Below are 22,644 nucleotides of genomic sequence, written 5' to 3' on the forward strand. Positions count from 1 at the left end.
TCACAAAATGAATAGTCTCTCTGTATAACACTGTTGCTAAAAGAGACTTTACATTTCATTAGGATGACCATAGGTGACTTGACTTGAATCCTGAGTAAGTTGTGAACTCATGCTTATGAAAGCGGTTCTTTGATTTGTATGGGTGAGAGTGGCCACTTTCGCTGACTCAATATGCCTACCATTTTAAGGATTTTCCTGATTGATTATATCCAATGGACATAGAAATTAATATATAGTGCGAAGAGTGCAGTTGTCGGTCTTTAGTGGAGTTACCAACAATTAATGGAAGTTGATTAATTCAATTAAATAGTTTAATTAATTAATCAAGTACCATTGGAGCTTCTATCTATAGATCCATAAGACCCCCTCATTAGCTCAATTGGGATTAAAAAGAATCGAATCCATTTGGATTCATTTGGATTATTTAAACTATAAGATATAATTAATATAAAATTATTTATATGAGATATAAAAATATAAAGTTTTATTTGAGAGAAAATTAATATTTGAATATGGTTCAAATATTAAAATTAACATGCATTTGATTCATATTAAATACTATAGGTTAAATGAAAAAAAATATTAAATTATAGGTTATATGACGATCATCGTCGTTTTGTCTTTTCCGATAGGCGTCATCAGCCTGAACATTTCTTATTTAGCGTTAAAAAAAAATGAGTCTTGAGAGAATTCAGTTGTTGACAAGGAAACTACATGGGATAGAAATCTCGGTGCTTACTTTATAGATTTGGTAGGTAGAGTTTTTCCTTATCTTTCTACTATTTCTATCCTTATGTTGGAGTGATGAAAGAAAGTCATATGTATATGGTGCCCTCATACAATAGCTAACTTCCCAAAGTTGAGTTTCACCTCTCTCCTTTTTGCTTGAGATCTCGGAGGTTGTGTAGCTTGGGGGCAATTCAAAGACTTGAAAATCGGTGTAGTTCAAAACAAAGAACTAGTGATGGTTTGAATCCCTCTCTCTTCTTTTGCTCGGTGAATAGATTTGTCTCTTTATTTTATTGGTTTTACTCGGCTCAGTATCATAAAAGGGAATGACTCGACTATGTGTAATAGTCGAGCCAAAATAGGAAGAAAAAAAAAGAAAAAAAAATTAGATAGAAATGAAGAAAGTAAAAAAAACAAAAAATCCGGGATTTCGACCATTTTTCGATTATTAATACAATATATAAGTGCCGCTACTACAAATAGCACTACACTCTTAATCATGAAATATCAATTTCTTGTTGAACCCTGTGAATTTCGTGAAAGTAGAATACTCCAAATTCGGGAGTCTTAAGAGTTTTATAAAATTTTCTTGATGGAAAAAGAATGTGAATGAAAGACCTCGGGTCTATGAATCTAAGAAATAGTGAGAATTAGAAAATCTAGGATTTGAATTGCCTCCTAAATTGCATTGATTTATCCTAAAGATTTCATTTCAAGTGGAATTTGGTTATTCACTATGCATGAGGATCCTTGCTAAGCATTCATGGCTAAATGGTTAAAGCGCCCAACCCATAATTGGCGAACGAGTAGGTTCAATTCCTATTGGATGCACGCCGATGGACCCTCCAATAAGCCTATTGGAATTGGCTCTGTATCGATGGAATCTCATCATCCATACATAATGAATTAATGTGATATATTCATATCATAACATATGAATAGTAAGAACTAGCATTCTTATTGAGACTCGAACTCTGAATCAAATATATAGTATTTACAGACAAAAGTCTTCGGTTATTGGGAAAAAAATAATAACTTCTAATGTTGAATCAGGATCAACTAGGACAAAAATAAAGCATTGGGTCGAACTCTTCATTGGTGTCAAGGTAATAGCTATGAATAGTCATCGACTCTTGGGAAAGGGTAGAAGAATGGGACTTATTATGGGACATAAAATGCATTACAGACGTATGATCATTACGCTTCAACTGGGTTATTCTATTCCACCTCTTAAATACAAAAAACTAAAATCAAAATACTTAGTACCATGGTGATACATTTATACAAAACTTATTCCCCGAGCACAAGCAATAGAGCCGTAAACAGTCATGTAAAATCCAATCCATGAAATAATTGGATCTCTGGACAACATCGTATTGGTAAACATCATAATGCCAGAGGAATCATTATCGCAAGGCATAGAGGGAAAGTTTTCATAAGTGTTTATACCATAAAACCAATTTTGGAATGAAAAAGACATATATGGTAGAATCGTAACTGTAAAATACAACCCTAATTGAAATGCATACATTTGTCTCACACACTATAGGGATGGTGAAAAAAGATATATTTTACATCCCAGAGGGGCTATAATTGGAGATACCATTGTTTTTGGTACATAAGTTCCTATATGGTACACGGTCGATTATGTTATGGACGAAGTCCTACTCACGAGGACCTGGTCAAATTGGGAGTAACCATAGATATTATTGGGAGAACTGGGTACTAAACTAACACTAAGAACTTTTCATACCGACGGAGTATTCACAAGGGGGACTGCAAAACATATAAGTGCTCCTTCTAATGGCAAAATAAAATTCAATGAGGCTTTGGTTCATCTCACACGTACACGCCATTGGCATCCTGTAACTATTGAGAGTGAGGATATTATACATAATGTCACTATTCTATGAAAAAGTTGACTTTTAGTTCAAAACAATCCATATGTAGAATCAGAACAAGTGATTGTTGATATTCGCGCGGGGACATACACTCTTAATTTAAAAGAGAGGGGTCGAATGCATATTTATTCTAACTCAGGGGGAGAAATGCATTGGAGTACCGACGATGTACCATGCACCCGAATTTACATATAGTAATATCCATCTCTTACCAAAAACAAGTCATTTATAGATATTATCAGGAGGTTTGTGCGGATACTGTGGAGTACTTTTTTCACTCTACAAGGATCAAGATCAAATTAACGTTCATTCTCTTTCTGTCAAAAGAAGATATATTTCTAGCCTTTCATTAAATAATGATAAAGTGAGACAAAAATTTTATAGTCTGAATCTCTCTAGTAAAAACGAACACGGAATTCTTGATTATTCAGAACTTAATCCATTCCTAGTACGGATCAATATAATCTCACATATCTTGCTATTTTCCATGGTAATTCTGATTTATTGGCAAAGAGGTGAAGAAATGGATTCATCATTCAATTTGAATCACTTCAAGAACGAGAAAAAGAACTACCACCCCCTTCTGGTATTTCGATTGAAATACCCATAAATGGTCTTTTTCGTACATTATGAGGATGCCCTGAGTCATTTGGTTGTGACGCGTGTCTGTTAGTGAATCACAGCTTGACTTGCATGTGTTAAACTAAATCGCTTTCAAGCTTTGAATCAGTGATTTTGGGATATATGGACCCTCCTCGATCGGCTTGCTAGGCAGTCGAGCCACTTGTCATTTTCGATAGTGCAGGCACTCTCTACCCTTGCATTGACTGAGATTCATTCTTTTTTAGCCAAAGCGATCGGCCTGACTTTTCTAGAAGAAGTTGAGTACCTTCCAGTAACGGTGAACAAAGGTCCCATTGGGATTTCCCTTTTTTTTATTGCAGCAAATACTAAAATAGCTTTTGCCCTCCTTGGTGCACACCAAGATGCCAGCATGTGTTAAATGATATATAGGTTATGTTTTATATTAGATATAACATATGATTTTTTAATGATGTATACATACATACATACATATATAATATATATATATAAAGAAAAATCAATTTTGTTTAATTAAATAATTTAGTCATCAAGGAAGAGAGTTATTTGATAACTTTTTCCCTCCCCCATTATTCTCTCATTAACTAACATGTGAAAATGGGAGGAGTTGAATCTTTCATCTTTCTCTTGCATTCTAGTATAAATAGGTGTGCATTGCTCTCTTAAATTGTAGAATTTTATCCCTTACAAGTTAATCTTGAAGCCCACAAAACTCTCACTGATTCTCTACCCTTTGAGAATGCTGAGGTTGCCATGTGGTTGTGTTTGGGTTTTTTTAGATATTTTGCTACGTTATTCTGGTAGTTCAAGAGTTCGAAGGGAATTCGAAGAGTTCTTCACTTCGACAGGAATGTGAAGAGTTTCAGTCTTCAAAGGTGAGCAATCTTCTGATCTCCTCTTCCTTTTAATTTTTTGTGTGATGGCATGCTGAATTATATCAAATGTTTGCATTTATGTTCTTTTGTTTGATTATATGCTCTATAAAACAATTTTGGGATACTGACCCTTCCTGCACAGAGTGTCATCCACTCTTTCATGCACATATGGGAGGGAGTTATGGTAACTCCCCTCCCTCCTCTTACCTTAATCTATTGTGTTAACAGACAGAATACACACAACATGAAGAACACACAAAAATGCTCTCAGAAGAAAAAATCTCTCTTCCTCTCAAAAATCTCTCTGCATTTACCCTTCTTTGAAAACATTAAAGGAGACCATACTTCCGATTCATTGCTGAAGAATAGCAAAGACTCCCAGTGGTGGTATCAAAGGAAGATCGGTATTCTTGCTATCTTGTTCAAGGACGAAAGTTATTGTTCATGATTTCAGTGGAGGAGTGTGAAGAGAAATTCTCCAAGAGTAAGCATTTCTTCTTCTCTTCCTCTCAATTGATCAGCATGCCTATAGAGTTAATTTATTGTTTATCCTATAATTCCATGTTTGTTCTGTATACAAACTCATCTATATTTTTATATTCTCAAAATTGATCTACAAATATATGATATTCACACGCTTCCGCAAAAGAATTCCATTCCTTTGAGAGTAACCCAGAAAAATGCATTTAATAGCCCTATGATCAAATTTTGACCGAAGTGACCAAGTATGCAAACATAAGTAGTACACCCAAAAACTTTGAGGGGTAATTCAAAATATATGGGAAATGTTGGAAAAACAATTTTAAGACAGTCGATGAGAGTGTTGAAATTCAAGATCTTACTAGACATTCTATTAATTAGATAGGTAGCCGTGAGAACTGCTTCCCTCATAAATATTTTGGAACATGCATGGAAAACATTGCACATGTCAATTCAAGTAAATGTCTATTTTTCCTTTCAGCAATCCCATTTTGATGAGGAGTATCCTGGTATGTAGACAAATGAATAATTCCTTCGTCTTTTAAAGAATCACCAAAAACCTCATTAAAATACTCGGTTCCTTTATCAAAGTGTCAAATCACCGATTGACCTAAAAGCTTAAACTTATGGGTGAAGGTAAATTTAATTATGGGCTTTCGACATAAAACGCCTTAAAATAAGAGCTCTAACATTCATGTCTTGAACATTCCATTTTTTTACAAAAGGAGGTCTATTGGGTTTTGTTTTTCGACTAATGTTAGTGATTGTTTACAATTTAGGCCTTGGCCCACACACACACACATATATATAAAGTTTTGATTTACTCTTCCATTTCCCCTCTCTTCCTCCTCCCTCTCTTTTCTCCTTCCCAGCGGTGTGAGTTGCAGCTGGGAGACAGACGGCGTGGGGCGAATCGACAGCGCAATGTGAATCTTTCGGCATGGGGCAGATAGATTCGGTGCGAGGCAAGCATATCTGGCATAAGACGAATAGATAGTGTGGGGTTCTCGATGAAGACGGTCGACGACGCGGGCTGGTTTATATTGTACTGTCATATGGATACGGTTATATCGAAACTACTTTGTTTTTATCGATATGTACTGTGATATATATTCATTTTCGATATATACTGTGATATATATATTCAATTTTTAATTGAGACTTTCTATTTTATGATGTATACACTAATAACATTAAGTTCATTTATGATTTATATATTATAGAAGATAGTTTTGTTTATTTGAAAATGATGAGGTTTAAATTGAACTTGAATCAATCACATTAATCGAGAATTAACAATTTTTGTTAGGGAGCTTATGTTAAATTTGCTTAAATGGAATTTAGTCAATCTTACTAATATATTTCATATATTGGTTAGAATATTTGCAAACATCTAAACAATTATTTTAACGTATATTTAAAAATAACCATGAATCTAAACTATGGTATATATGAGATAATGATGTAAAATATAAACAAACTCAATTGACAAACTCGAATAAATCAGACCATCATATAAAAATTGCATTAGAATGACATATATATCAGACATCGACAAATATATTACAAGCACACAAGCAATACCTAATTAGGAGGGCATACATATCAGGATACATCGGATATATGTCAAATAAACAATAGAATATATTATATGAAAATAAATAGTTTTCAAAACAAACAATGGAATATATCACATAATATCAAAAATCAAATGTTAAATGCATTTTCTCTCTCCCATTCAAAATGGAAAAAAATTATATTAAATGTATTTTCTCTCTCTCTAATCAAAAATAGAAAAAAAATCATATTAAATATATTTTTTCTCTCCATAATAAATGCATTTTTCTGTCCATCATTAAAGGAGCTACTTAATAGGGAAACATATATAAAAATCGAACAAAAAATAATTTTAAAAAAAGAGTAAAATTGTCTAAAAATAACATTAAAAGCATTTCTGGAACAAATTCGAATTTAAAGACAAATTTTAATATATGATGTTTTATGTAAAAATCTCTTTATATATCATTTTATATTTCCCTCACTTATGGATCTGAAATATGTAAAAGGACCAAACAAGTGAAAATTAATATCGAATGGAGAGGAAATAACATTGAAGAGTCTTGAACACAGGACTTCCCTAGATTACTTATTTTGGATCTTTTTTTTAAATAATGTTTTTTAATAAATAATGACAAAAATAGGGTTGGAGGGAAAGTATTCCCAAAAATAGATTTTTAAATCGTGTACCGAGTACACGATTAGCTCTAAATCGTGTACCAAGTACACGAGTCCCTGTCCATCTGGCACGCGCAGTTTGCCGTGGCAGTCATGCAGGGTTGACTGAGGAAATCGTGTACCCAGTACACGATTACCTTAAGTCGTGTACCCGTGTACTCGGTACGTGACTTCCTCTCCATTAAATCGCCGCCCACCCATTCTTCTTCCTCACTGAGACCACCGAGACCTTCTGCCTTTCTTCTTCCTCACCGAAATACCTTTGAACGATTTTGCTTTCAACCTTCTAAAATCTTGTTCGTTTACTCGATTTTCCTCACCGAGTCCTCCATTTCACCGAGTCCTCAATTTTCCTCATCGAAATCTTCCAAAATTCTAATTTTGCTCGATTTTCCTCACCGAGTCCTCCATTTGTCCATCCGTCCAAAATCGTCTGAATGCTTCTGTGGTAAAATTCTTTCTCTAGTTGTTTTTCAATATATAATCATCTGAACTTAGATCTTATATTTTTTTTATTTGTTTGGGCTGATTTAAACTTAGAAATATATGAATTTGTTAGGCTGATCTTATATGTATTTGATGGACTGATCTTATATGTATATGTTTGTAGATCTTAAATCTTAGATTTTATATTTTTTTATTTTTTGGGCTGATTTAACTTATAAATGTATGTATGTTAAACTTAGAAATATATGAATTTGTTGGGCTGATCTTATATGTATGATTTAAACTTATAAATATATGTATGTTAAACTTAGAAATATATGAATTTGTTGGGCTGATCTTATATGTATATGTTTGTAGATCTTAAATTTTAAATCTTATGTTTTTTTATTTGTTTTGGCTGATTTAAACTTAGAAATATATGTATGTTAAACTTAGAAATATATGAATTTGTTGGGCTGTTCTTATATGTATTTGTTGGGCTGATCTTATATATTTATAAATCTTAAATCTTAGATCTTATATTTTTTTTTTATTTGTTTGGGCTGATTTAAATATATAGTTTACAAATCTTAGATTTGGGCTAATTTAAATGTATAATATTTAGATCTTATATGTTAAACTTAGAAATTGGATTTTGTTGGGTTGACATATTAACATATTTTTTGTCAATTGGATGCGTCTTTAGTTATTCTTGAACCTGGAAATGATAGAGATAGTGACATTGACGTTGAAGTTGATGAATTATTTGGAAACGAAAGTAGTAGTGAACATGATCTTGAGTTGGTACCGTCAGAAATGTTCACCCAAATAGATTGGAAAATGACAAATTCAACGTGTGAACTAGGGTCTACTTTGGAAGAAATGAATATAGGTGTAGATAACTGTAGTTTAGTACAAAAAGGAATGTTGTTTAATACCAAAGAAGATTTACAGCTTACTGTAAAAAAATATTGTGTGACAGAACACTACGAAATTGTCGTAGTGGAATCAAATCAGGATCTTTGGTATGTTAAATGTAAATCATGGAGTGACGGTTGTGCTTAGAGGTTACGGGCATATCGGCGTAAAATTCATGGGATGTTCAAAATCACTCAACTTCAAGGAGAACACTCATGTTTGTTTTCAAAATTGACATAGGATCATTCACAGCTTGATTCAAATTTCATTAGTATTGAAATTCAAAATTTGGTTAGAGCTGATCTGGAGTACCTGTGGCCCTACTCTAAGAAGCCATTAAAAAACAATATGGCTATAATGTCAATTATAGACGGGTGTGGCAAGCCAAGAGGAAAGCGTTGATTGTTGTGTTTGGTGATTGGGAGGAATCATATTCGGAGCTTCCATATTGGTTGAGTGCTCTTGTTCATTACAATCCAGGAACACGAACAGATTGGTTTTTCCTTCCCTCTGATGTGCCAGGTACGACTATTTATGGACGAGTTTTTTGGTCTTTTGGTCCTACAAGAGAATGGTTCAACCATTGTAGACCATTAATCCAGATTGATGGAACTCATCCCTACAGAAAGTATAAGGGTCAATTATTGACAACCTTATCTATTGATGTAAACGGATATATATTTCTCCTTTCTTTTTCTATCGTCGAATGTGAGAATTCGTCCAGTTGGTCATAGTTTTTTTAGCAATGCGTGAATATGCTACCCAAAGAGATGGTATTTGCTTGATTTCTGATAAACATAAGGGCATTCTTGTTGCAATTAATAATGAAGAAATTGGTTGGAGTGAATCCAGAGCGTACCATCGATATTGTCTTCGTCATGTTGCCAGTAATTTCAATACAAAATAAAAATCAAAGCAACTAAAAAAATTGGTGTTTAAGGCCGAAAATCAACACCAAAGTCATAAGTTCATTCGGTGCATGAAAGAATTGAAACAATTGCACCCTGAATGTCTTGAATTTTTTTCAGACATTGACTTGGAAAAATGGACACAGTCACATGACGGTAGGTACCGCTATGGGTGGATGACAAGTGATAATTGACAGAAATTCCAGTTATTATAAGCCTTTTACTTAGAATCATGAGGGCTAATAAGTAGAAAATGTGGTGATAATATTTAGAATTTGCAAAAAATTGAGTTTTGCGACAATTAGCACCTAAATCCTCACTGACCCCAATATTATGCGTTACTCCATGCCAAAATGTCTATTTTTATAGCTATCGCAGGAATAAAATGCATACGTTTGAAATAAACAATCACAGACAAACGCATGCGCTGAAAGTTGGATCGTATGCATCCATCGCATGGAAGTTGCAGTGATCGTATGCGTCCAACGCATGGAAGTTGCGGTGATCATATGCGTCCAACGCATGGAAGTTGCGGTAGTCGTATGTGTCCATTGCAGGGAAGTTGCGGTGATCGTATGCGTCCATCGCATGGAAGTTGCAATGATCAAGCGAATACGGTAATCAATTGGAAATTGCGGCCACAGAGTAACGACCATAATAGAAGGACGATCGCAAGATGGGTAGAACACGTTGATGCTTCAGCTGAATCAAGCTCGGATGCATACCTTGGGAGTATCAATAAGATAAGGCGATGTGACATTGCCCATACCGCGACAAAAGCATCAGTGAGCCATAACACAATCATTATAGCTGTCGGCGTTTAAACTCTATAAATAGCCTTTTGGATCTTCATTTCAAGACATCCGAATTTCTGCCTCAAGGCAGAAGTTTGTGATCACAGATGAGAGCTTGAAAGAGATTTTCAGTGAGAATTCTTCATTTCCACAACCCAGACCGAGTGACGATTGGAGCATTCACCAGAGATAGAGCTCGAGAGAGACATCTCCACCATTCAACCATGGCACCACCGGCAGCCTTGACGTAAAGTCCTTCCTTTCCCTTCTAATCTCTGTGTTGTATTACATTTTAGCTTAAGATATTAAGATATTTTGTGATCAATGCAAATTTTAACTCCTCCATTACCGTTTTCTTCATCATTTTCATCTCTATCATAGTTTATCTTCAGCGTTTATTTATCAAAGACAATCGCATGTTTAATCGTGTAGCCTAGAGATAGGACGCATGAAGCAACCCACCGAGATGTGTGCATTGTGCGAGTATAGTGAGTTAATCCTTTTTGCTTGGTGAAAGGCTGTAGCAACGGCTGTCTATGGGATGTTGCATTGCTTGTCTATAAGTTAAATAGTCGTGTCTAACTGCCTGAGAAGGTAAGAGATGGAACGCACTAAAGCAAAGTTTGCATTGTTCCTAGAGATAGGCATAATCTTATGCTCGACGCAACCATGCACTATAGAGATATAGTCATGCGGCTGACCACCGAGAGGTGTGCGACTCGTTAGTGCAATGAGCTGGGATTACTCGGGCGATTTAAGATAATAAACATTACTAGGCATTAATGGTTGTTGTGTCTCTACTTATTCTCATTGCAAGTCTTCTAATGCTCAATCTGTTTAGTTAGGAGTAGGAAGAGTGTGTACACCCTTTAAACTTCTTTCTATTTTTCTTTTCATCGCCTCAAACGCATTGCTTCACAAGAATTATTAAGTGACAAGTCCCTGTGTTCGACCACGGATTACCCGAGAAACTTGTGTTTGTGTTATACTTGGCGCAAGAGTAAGAAAACTTGTGATAGGAATGCGTGGTCATTGCATATTAGTTTAACGCATCCTCATTCCGACGCATGACCTCAGACGCATAGGTGCAAACACATAAGCCATGTCAAACGCATGAATTCATGTACAACCTCATCCGTCCTTAATAATAAATAAAACAATCCATTCCTAAATATCAACAACAAGCAATGCAGCTAAATGCATGAACGGTGTTTTCAAAGGTGCTAGAATGTTACCAATTACTTCTTTGGTTAGGTCAACATTCTATCGCACAATACTGTATTTTGAACGCCGGAGACAAGAAATCAATGAAGCACTCAATTGTGGGGACATATATACAGAATATGCCCTAAAAAACTAAAGAGGTAGGAAAAACAAGTATCGGCACATACGATGACATCCATTGATAGGGAAAGTCAAACTTTCGAAGTACAAACCGGCATAAGTATGATTTTTCCCTATAAAGGACAGCACACCCAAGTTTTGAGCTTGAAAGAAGGGACATGTTCTTGCAATAAGTGGCAATCATTCAAGATTCCATGCTCTCATGTAATTGCAGTTTGTAATTACATGCATATGACATACCTACCACTTATTGATGAATGCTATAAATTGTCCAATTTCAAGCGTTGTTATGAAGTCTGCTTCCATCCAATTCAACACCCAGATTATTGGCCAGAATTATCATTTACAGAAGTTCGTCCAAATGCGGACTTATAAGAGAACAAGATAGGCCAAAAAGTACGCGCATTCATAATGAAATGGATTGGAGAGAAGCAAGCCAAAAAGTGCGATGTACAATTTGCAAAAAAAAAAAAAAAAAAAGACATAACAGACGCACTTGTCCACAACGTATACTGGGTGCTTCATCATATTCAAGTCATTAGGTGTATTTTTTTTTTTACTTGTATATTTTATATACTTGTATTCTTTATATACTTATATTTTTCATGTAATTGTATATTTTATGTATTTGTATTCTTTATGTATTTATATTTTTCATGTAATTGTATATGTTATGTACTTGTATTCTTTATGTACTTATAATTTTCATGTAATTGTATATTTTATGTGCTTGTATTCCTTATGTACTTATAATGAATTTATGTAATGAATTTATTTTATGTAATTTTATTTATTTTATGTACTTTTTATGTATCTTTTATGTCATGAATTTTATTATGTAATGTAATTTGAACTTTTTAAGTAATGGAGTCTGGTCCTTCTAATCCTATACAATTGTACCAACAAAATACGCATCGTTCACAGACAGTATGGGATAGTTCTTCCACTGTAGTGTTGAGTTGTCGGAGAAGTGAGGCGACTACACAACATACTATCCCATTTGATCACCGCATTATTCCATATGTTCAACAGCCAGGTTTTCTTGGGGTTGCACAAATTGGTTTCATTCAGCTTGATTGGCAACTTATTACTGCTTTAGTTGAGCTCTGGAGACCAGAAACCCACGCATTTCACCTGCCTTGTGGGGAATGTACGATTACGCTGCAGGATGTTGCCATACAATTTGGGTTATGAGTGGACGGGCAACCATTGACAGGTTCACTACAGTATGACTGGAAGAACGTTTGTGAAAAGCTCTTAGGCGAAGGGATCAAGATTGAGTATCCCTTGGTTGGCGTCCCAGTTTCCAGAATTACCTCCTGATGCCGACGACATCAGCGTACTTAGGTACGCATGAGCATACATCCTGTAACTTATTGGAGGATTTTTATTTGCTGACAAGTCAAATACTCTGGTACATCTCATGTTCCTCCCACTATTGTCTGATTTCGAGCACGCGGATACGTACTCGTGGGGTGGTGCATGTCTTGCATGGTTGTATAGAGAACTTTGTCGGGCTTCCAATGCACAAGCGTTGGAAATAGCGGGGCCACTGATACTATTACAAGTATGGGCTTATGATCGATTTCCAATTATAGCACCACAAGTCCTAGATCATCGTACACTTAGTGTCAGGTATTATTTCATTTATATATTTATTTCGTTACCATTTTATGTAAGAATATAAATTAATTGTATTTTTTATAATTTTAGATGGAATGGTGTATTAGCTTCCTCTGAACAATCAGCAAATATGTTGCTCGTGTATAGAAAAATATTCGACATGCTGATGCACAATTAGGTAGTAAATGTGTTTATGAATGAATATTTAAAACATTTTATATGTATACTTATTATTATTATTTTTTTTTTTTTGGTCAGATTATTTGGACGCCATACACACAGATTTACCTAATTATTGTCGTGATGGTGAAGACATCTGGTTGACCGTTAGCCCTTTTATATGCTTCTATATAGTAGAGTGGCATCATCCAAATAGTGTATTGAGACAGTTCGGTCTACGAAAAATGATACTTTCGTTGTCCTATACACTCTTAGCACTACACCAGATCGATTTGAGAGGTAAGCATGACCAAGACTGACGTCGAATCCATGCGAAATATTTATCCTACTGGCATGGACGACATGATCGTTGTGTATAGGGAGAATTAACAAATGGGCTAACTATATCAGACGACTACTTTTCCTGGTACAATTCGATAACGAGACGATTTATCACACTTGACGGCGCTTACTATTACTGCATGGTAAGAGATTTAAAATCAGACATTTTTCATATATATGATATGAATATTGTTTAATATTTATTTTTTTATTATACAGAATAATTTTATCGGCGATGTTCAACAATATTCAGTGCATAACAACTTACTAGAATTGGGTTCAATGTGTCAGCAAACATTTGTCAACGTGTCAGCAAACATTTGTCAACGTAGAAGGTACTATTCAACAAATAAGACGACTCAATGTTGTTGACACCGATCGAAGACGTATTCGTCGTAGACGACGGCGACAACATGGTGAACCTAATTTAGAGGGACACGAAGACAACCTCATGAGAGGTAAGGACCAGAGGGGTCGTTTTTAAATCCCACCTTGTATCATTTTCAAATTGTAAATTAAAAAACTAATTGTAAATATTTTTTAATATCATGGTTTTTTTTTTAATGAGTGCAAGATGTTTTCATTGTAGATTAAATATATAATTAAGTTTAATAATGAAGGAATTTATAGATCAATTCCTAAAGTTTTAATATTGTTGTACATCTACGATTAAAAAAAACAATCAACAAACTTTAAAAAAAAATAATAATAAATAAGCAAATCGTGAACCAGATCCATGAGTTTGCGTCTGACCGGTCCATGATGCTGATCTTGCCACATGGAAATCATGTACCCGATACACGATTCCACTACCCAAATTTTGTCAATAGTTTCCCAAAACACCTATTCTTAGAAAATGTTTCCCTCCAACCCTATTTTTGTCATTATTTATTAAAAAAATATTATTTAAAAAAAATTCTTTATTTTGATACCATCTTAAAATTGGAGAAATAAAATAATTATCATTCTTTTTTCTAATGAATATGTACAATTAAGGTCTTCTTATACAGGAGAAAACCCTTTTACAAATATGGAAGAATAAAAAAAAATAAAACGATATGTTTGACAATTAACATTATAGAAATTACAAACAGTATCAGTACATGAGGGAGAGGAAAATCAACGTCCAATATTGAAAGTTCATGACTACAACTTGCTGGAGACGGGTACGTAGGTGGTGAGGCGACCCTGAGCAATAATTTTACCATTGATTTTCTTCCTAAATTCAACATTAACTACTGCAATGGTCTTTCCCATTCGCAAAACCTTGCTGTCAATCTCAATCTCCTCCTAAAACACCAGACAAAAAGAACGGGTTCAACGGGAAGGATACAAGGAAATGACTGAAGCCATGTAAAGGCAACCAAAGAAACATAACACACTTTACCATCCATGGCTGATGTGCAAACTAAATCAGTAAATTCTTTTTTGTACATAAAGAAACTACCTTTTATCAAAACAAATCAAAGTATCAAGACCAAGACAGACAAAAATATGGCCTACCAACACAGGGAATACAAAAAAGCAAAAGAAAAAATTATAGTAACAGTTGATGCAATGTCCATTTGATCAAGGAATGAAGCAATTCTTAGATTAGCAACTCTCATTTAAGTTCTTAGATTAGCAACTCTCATTAAAGAAGCTACCTTTTATCAAAACAAATCAAAGTATCAAGACCAAGACAGACAAAAATATGGCCTACCAACACAGGGAAAACAAAAAGGCAAAAGAAAAAATTATAGTAACAGTTGATACAATGTCCATTTGATCGAGGAATGATGCCTTAACAAATTAAGCAATGCTTAGATTAGCAACTCTCATTTAAGTTCAGGTCAGATTCCTACAATGATCATCTCTTTTCCTTTACAACTTCCATAGAATCGTCGTCTTTCACGGATTAGCTATGTGTAGCAAATTAGGAATCCAAGAACACGATTCTTCGAAAATCTAGGGAATTCTTTACTTGTCATAATGTAGTTATTCCTAGATCTAGGAACTGCAGACAACTCTTCTAATAGCAGTAGAGCGTGAGTGTGCCCACGTTCTCTTTCGCTTGGAAGAATTATTTTCCTTGCGACCACTCTTGAGAATCTGTTGAATGATTAAATCCATTCAAGTCTAAAAGCTGGACGGAACTTCTTTATCCAATAATAGTTTTAAAAATAATGTCAAAATGTATAACTATTTTTCTGTTCATTTGCGATTAGTGTCTTGAAAATGAGAATCAAGCTAATATCTAAGCGTAGTTTCATAGATGGTGCCTCTTTTGGGTTCACCAATCTTGATCGGATCACAATTTATTTTTATTGGACCGACATCACCCGTTTGGACATACCATGTTTCATAATATGGGATTCAATCTCAAAACCAATTGGCAATGAAAGGAGTAACTCATCTATCTTATAAATAGTGAATCCCCTTAATTTTTCCAATGTGGGATTCTCAACACCTCAGCCAGTTTAGTCCAATCTTCAAATCCCCACAATTCTTCAATTATTAGCCCCAAGAATTGCTTTCTACGAAATGATAAATCATGAAAATCCACTTTATTTTCTACCCTCTTTTCATCGAGTGAGGGGAGAGTGGAATTTTACATTAGAGAGAAAAAAAAATTAATTGTGTGTTGTTCGTTACATCACCAGGTAGAAATCTGATCAATAGACAGCTTCCGTAATAAGGAGTCGAAATTTAGATTGACAATAGATGGACCAGGAATTTGAATTTCCCTATCAGTTAGTAGTAGATTTAAAAAATAATAAATAAGTAAATAATTTTTTAAAAAAATACACAACAACAAAATTAGAGACTAAGTAAAGTGATGAACATCAAAGAAACAGAAAAAGGGGAAAGTGGAACTAACGTCGGCATAAGCAGCATCCAAAAAGGAGAGGTTGACTTCGAGGGAGACTCCGGTGGAGGAAGGGCCCAAAGTCTTCACCGCTGCATGACCTAGACAATCGACGAGTAACGCCGAGGCTCCTTCGCGCAAGGAATTGTTCTCGTTCTTTATAATGGAACATGAAGCAGTAAACAGAGAAATCAATAGCCAAATAGAAAAGGCGAGTAGAGTCTCATCAGCGACTGAATCTAGAGAAGAGCTAGCGATGGATTGAATCGAAATTGCGCAAAAGAACAAGTAGGAGAAGGAGGAAAAAAAAGGCATACGAGCAAACGATCAGGAACTTTGAGAGAGCAAAGGATGCGACCAGGTTGGATGAGATCAATGCGAAGAGCAGCCAGCACAAAGAACTGGAAAAATCTGAAAGGAAGGTCATCCATGGCGAAAGCTACCTTCCGATCATCATCACTATCAGTATGCTTCTCTACGCCTCCCTTCGTCTTCTCCATCTCTCATGTCTCAATGATTATCGTATTTCTCAAAGCAAGTGTTTATTTGTTCTTCATTGTTATTTTCTAAATTAGGGGAAAAATACATTTAAAATTTTTTTAAAAATTATCCTATTCACTTTTTTTCTACTTTTGAAACTCTTTTAAATATTTTTTAATTTCCCTAAAAGTTAAAATAAGAAGAAGATGGTGAATAGTTCATTTAAAATATTGTCATGATATTTTTATTTTTTTTAAATAATTTTTTTCTAATATCCTTTTTGTGTAATTGAGATGTAAGACTGCATCTAATCATTACTCTTATAATATTGAAGATTTTTTAATCTTTTTAATTCTTCCATATTCGATTTCACGAAAAAAAGTGTCCCAGATTTAACTAAATTCAGATTCCTTAATTCATTTCAACTATCCATACAGGACAAATGATTTCACAGGGTCAAAATTTGTAATATTACTTATTCTTGATATTTTGTAAATATTTCAAAACTATTTTTTATTTTTAAGCTAAAACCTTTTTACAATTTGTTAATAGAAATTAAGATTTAGAATTGTGTGACGACCTAAAATGAAAATTTTAATTGTCACCTATTTTAAGTCTACGTATCAAATTATAATATAGTTTAAAACGACCTTGATTGAATATGAAATTTATTTTCAATTCTTTTAGGTTCTAAGAGATCGCTCTAATTCAATTTAGAATTTAGAGGACCGAACTATGATAAAAACTTATACTAAAATCTGTCACATTTCAATTAAGATGACGAGGCCGAAAGAAGGGGGGGGGGCGAAACTATTTTCACAAATTGTTCCAAGGGTACTGTTTCTGAGCCTCCTCATTGATCCAAATGATCTATAACTAAAGAGGGCAAGGCCATTATAGTGGCAGATTAGGGAAAATAAATGATGGAAGAATAGAAAAGGAATGGCCATGCAAGAAGATACTTAGGCAGGGTACAATTTTTTTCATGGCCTTGCTTTAATTATTGAAAACATATTATAAATTGGAATATCCTTTTTAAATAAGATATTGAACACTAAACAATAAACCTCCGTTTTACATCAAGAGAAGTTAGATGAAAATTTGCATTCCATTGATGTTCACTAGACTTGAGGAAAGGAGTCTATATTATTATTGTTGTTTCAATAAATAAGGAATTAAATTTCTAACCTCAAAATGATTCAAACCAAAAGGATGATAATTATAGCATATACCTCTTTTTTATTTGAAACCCAACTATCAATAAAGTATAAATCCAATCTCTAAACTTTTGAAAACTATTTACTTTAATCTTAAAATTTTGTTAAAACTTAGATGGAGATTTGAGGAGCATATATTTTTTTAACTCTAGATGTGTTGAATAAAATAAAGATTAAAATGTCAACTACCAACGAATCAAAATAGTGAACGACAAAAATTTTGAACGAAAAATGACTTTAGATTTTTTAGTGTGGTTAACTTATTTGATAGATTAAACATCGTTAGGAAGTTAACAAAATTTTAATAGCAAAAACCTGTAAGCATTTTTTTAAAAAAATTTCAGACTATAACAAATATTTTAAAAATGTAAAAACCAAAATAGAACAATATTCAAAATTTATAGACCATAATAACAATGAACATGCAAATAAACACGGTTTTATTTCTGTCACTAGTTACTTAAAAAAGAAGTTAAAGGTTATTCTACAAAATAATTTTAGAATTAAAAATCCATTTTTACGTTCACCTAAGTAACCTAAAATATTCCAACTGAACTCAATCGATCGAGAAAGCTATCCCCTAAGGTGCAGTTTAATCTTTAAATGGAAAAACGTTATCATTATATACCACAGTAGGCAGAGTCATAACGTGTTCAGAAGCTCAACCAAAACCCTAAGATTCAACCGTTTTTGGTTTATCCTATACCGCTGTGTTTGAGAATAGCATAAGTTAGGAGAGGAAAACAGATTGTGACTCTCCTCAGTAGATACCGTTCTTAGTTGCAAGCAAAGGACTATCATCATCCCATGTAAAACACTTTCTTACCTTCACCATTGCCTCGACCCGACCCTCAACTCGACTGCACTTCTGCATCTTTAGAACTCTGAGGGGAATATTTATCCATCAGCCGAGTTAGTTCTGCATTGAACTCTTCCTCCAGCTTAACTTCTTCCTCCCAATGTCTCTGTTTCATTGCTACCATCTTTTCGTCATGAACTTTTATCAGCTCCTCCCTCTCTGTTACAAACTCTGCCATCTCCTTCTCTTGGAACTTTATGAACTTTGCAAGCTCCTCCACCCTAAGCAAAAAATGCAACAGTTAAACTACATGAAATTTGTAACGCAGTTTTTCTCATAGTCATAGCATAGCTTTCCCAGTATCCGGGGTTGTATGAATGACTAAACACAGATTTATGCAAACAACTATCTGAATTACCTGCTTCTATATTCATCTGTATTTGAACGGCCTCCATTCGTTTGTTTCATCTTCTCACGTTCCTCCTGCTGCAACCTTTCAAAATTCTCTTCCTTTTCGTCCCTCGTTTCATGCAATAGTTTGATTTGTTCTTTGAAAAATTGTTCTTGCATTTGCATCTTCATCATGGGAAAACATAGAAGGTTACTGAGAGCATTAAAAAGAAAATCATTTCGAAGTGCCATCATCAAAGCTAAACACCATTTCATCAATGACTGGAATATAAACCATGTTGAACAGTTAGACCTCCGACTAAAATCTATTTTAATCACTAAGACTCCCAGTTGAAATGGCATACATACCTCTTCTTTATTCTCTTCGTGTTGCATTAGGGTTCTCTCTCTAACAATTCTATTTTCTTTCTTGGTCATCCGAAGCTTTTCACACACTTTACCAAGAGATTCTTCATAGGCCTTAGCCTTATTCCTTTCTTTTACGACCCTGTTCTTCAACCAGCTAAGCTGTTGGTTGTCCGCACTCATTTGCCTTATCTGATCTACGACCATCTCTTGATATGATTTCATCTCAAATTTCATCTTAGATTTGCCTATTTAATATTTTAAAAATCACAAAGAGAACAAAACTTCACATCATAATAATAATAATAGCACATTCCATGAAAAGGAAAATACTCAGGGACCTAAAATTTCCTGTCATACAGACACCAAGAAAGATGAGAGAGTCATGAAACCTTGCATGTGCTGGTTAAAAACGTCGAGGTCTTCTTTTAGAGCCATAAACCCATAGAGTTGGCGCTTTCCACCTGGATAAAACAAATTCCTCCCCGCACGATTCCAAGCATCTCTATCAGTTCTTTGCTCAATGAAATGCTTGTGCAGGCGTTCAGCATCTAAATAACCCTTTGCTGAGGGCTCAAAAATCAAAACACTCATCCCACGATGCCCCTGGGGGCCATATGAGTGTCGTGCCTTCACAGGAAGATATAGACTGAAGTATTCAACAAGTTCCTGATTTCCCATGCCAATCCACTGCAATCACCCCTTACAACTTAGTCAGATATCAAAAATGCATATAAGAAAACAACTGCATTACAAAAATAAAAACACGATTCACTAGTCTGTCCAATCTTCAAGCAGCTGGTTTGAAAACATACCTTGTCATTTTCATCCTTCTCAAGCTTTGTATTCATAATAACAACCATAGGAGGCCACACAATCTCATGGTCTTTGTCCTCATCTTTCAGACCTTTCCATTTACCAAATAGTTCACCAGCAGGAATGATAGATGCTCCCTTACGCCGCAACTCCTTGTCCAACAGTTCTGCCAGCTCTCTGTGCAGCTTCACCCTTTTAGATCCTTTCGTTCTGGCATGTGCCATCAAGGGTTGCAGGCCACGGTACCAGTCAATTGCACCAGGACCTCCTTGGCATGCTGGACAATGCCACAGCCTTGCAGGTTCACTAATCTCATCGACAGTCAAACTATCCAAAATCTCAAAGAATTTCTTAAACCATCTACTCTTTTTTCGAGTTTCATGGCTCTCTTGACTAACATCAGAGTCAAAATCATCACTTAAGACATCATCATCACTATCCTCCAGATCATCAGAATCATTGTCTTTATCATCAACATTGTCATCTCCTTCATTCTCGTCACTCGGATATGAGTTTGGGTTATATTCATCTCTATGTTGGCCATCTTCCAATACGCTACTTTGACTGGAACCTGCCCTAGATTGCCAATTCCAACCATGCCCCAGAGGAGGGGGGATTACTGCTGGTGCAGCTATATGATTAGCATCTGAAGCCCTGGATTGTGGCCAAGCATTCCCTCGTCCAGCCATTCTCCTTGCATCAGGGTTTTGTGGTTGCCAATTCTTACCAGGCGCCTTTCCTCGTCCACCACCATTACGTGAACCTGCCGTTTGAGCTATCTCTGTTGATTTAGAACTAAAATTCTGGGCACCCCATTGTTTAGTTGCATTGGTTCCAGCTTTGTTCCTGGACTTTTTGGCATAAACTTCCCAATCACCATCCGCCTGTCCAGATTCCAGGCTAACATCCGCTAAACCCTGACTCAAATGGTCTAGTGTAGTGGTAGAAATTCCAGAAACATTGCTCTCCTTAGGTGACTTCTCATTGTTGGTATCTGAGCTATAAGGCTTCCCACGCCCTCTGTTTGAACTCATTTTTATGTAACCTGTTCATTATACATATACATAACTCAATCATATAAAAATTTATAAAAGTAGCAGAGCAAAATACACATCGGAAACTACACAATCCTTGACTGATATCAAATCTCAAAACATTACACGATAGAGAGAGTTTTCAACGGAGAGAAATATCAGAAGAAATTCTTTCTCGTTAATTCTGATTTCAAACAGAGGACTGCTCTTTAAATAGAAGAGAAGTAGCCTAGAAGAAGTCTGAAACTGCTTAACAGAAAAAGCTAACAATTGTAACTAATAACAATAAATGAACTAATTTCAGAACCATCAGTGAGCTGCCTTACTAAAATCAGGCAGGAAATAAAGAAAACAAAACAATAAATATCCCGAATCCTGAACTCATTCTGGTGCTAAAAAACGCTAGTAGGACAATGGTTTTAGAGTTGACGAAATCGAGTAATAAATGTCAGAGCTAAATGCATTTTGGATTTCCAGGTAAATGGCGAACAACAGGAAGAGGTAGTCCATAATCAGACCCTTAACACGATGGAATAGAAATGAAACCCTACAAACAAAAACTAACAAGTATAATGATCCAATAATCGAAAGGCATGCAGCTCGTAGAATGGTAGAAGACTCCGAGAACAACACAAAAAGCACATACAGTGTTCGGCAACATAAGAGATTTTGCTCTCTTTTGCCTCAGGTTCTTCTTAAACACCCAAACAAAGAAATGAGCGTTCCTCGGGAGGAGAAAATTTGATCAAAGCATATTAGGCTCTAAAGAAATACATGTAAACGATGAAATGCCCTAGAAACCACAGACACCTTCATGCTAAGAGAACAGAGAAACGCAAATCATGGGAGAAAAAGACCCAGCCACTGCAGGAGAAAGAGAGAAAAGAAAAAGTACAATATTATCTTGAAGACTGTCGCCGGAAACGAAATCCAATGCCGGAAAAAGTGTTGGAGAAGAAAAAGGGCGTCGATGGCGAATGCGACTCCGGAAACGGAGCAAAGAAAAGCGAAGGCTAGTGAGTGACAGTGATCGCAAGAGTGAACCGAGCGAAACGAGGACAAAAACACCTTTAAACTCGTCTCACTCGTACGGATCCGGATTTCAAGTAATTGTCAAATACAATTTAATCCTTCATGCTTAATTCCCGCAACCTTGTTAGGTAGACGGTTTTGAAAATGGTCGAAATACGTTTTTCTTCCTAAAAGTGTTTTTTCATTTTCCTTTTTTGAGTATTTCTTATCTAAAAGGGTTAAGGGCTCTTTAGAAAGTTGATTAACTCACTCCATATTTTGGTATCAAATATAATAATAATGTATACAACTATTTATAACCTATAGTTAAGTATAGTAAATGATA

General features: G+C 35.0%; 2 protein-coding genes across 3 annotated transcripts; both read right to left on the reverse strand.

Moving 5' to 3' along the window:
* Nucleotides 1-14,279: 14,279 nt before the first annotated feature.
* LOC120088247 (uncharacterized) lies at nt 14,280-16,951 on the reverse strand. Of its 2 annotated transcripts, none has more exons than XM_039045400.2 (3): nt 16,503-16,951; nt 16,198-16,341; nt 14,280-14,627 (listed from the first exon to the last, which is right to left on the reverse strand). In XM_039045400.2, exons 1-3 carry the CDS (start codon nt 16,683-16,685, stop codon nt 14,484-14,486), a joined length of 471 nt encoding a protein of 156 aa, XP_038901328.1. In that variant the 5' UTR covers nt 16,686-16,951; the 3' UTR covers nt 14,280-14,483. The 2 variants fall into 2 exon arrangements, with proteins under 2 accessions (XP_038901328.1, XP_090161938.1); XM_090305812.1 differs by having other exon boundaries at nt 14,280-16,063; nt 16,503-16,798.
* Nucleotides 16,952-18,473: 1,522 nt separating this feature from the next.
* Nucleotides 18,474-22,384, reverse strand: SGS3 (XS domain-containing protein / XS zinc finger domain-containing protein-like protein). Its single transcript, XM_039045399.2, has 6 exons — nt 22,183-22,384; nt 20,253-21,298; nt 19,830-20,127; nt 19,441-19,685; nt 19,100-19,257; nt 18,474-18,962 (listed from the first exon to the last, which is right to left on the reverse strand). Exons 2-6 carry the CDS (start codon nt 21,285-21,287, stop codon nt 18,734-18,736), a joined length of 1,965 nt encoding a protein of 654 aa, XP_038901327.2. The 5' UTR covers nt 21,288-21,298; nt 22,183-22,384; the 3' UTR covers nt 18,474-18,733.
* Nucleotides 22,385-22,644: the final 260 nt, after the last annotated feature.

This window comes from Benincasa hispida, chromosome 10, assembly GCF_027475165.1.
Source record: "Benincasa hispida cultivar pf3 chromosome 10, pf3_genome.v1.1, whole genome shotgun sequence".
NCBI lineage: Eukaryota > Viridiplantae > Streptophyta > Magnoliopsida > Cucurbitales > Cucurbitaceae > Benincasa > Benincasa hispida.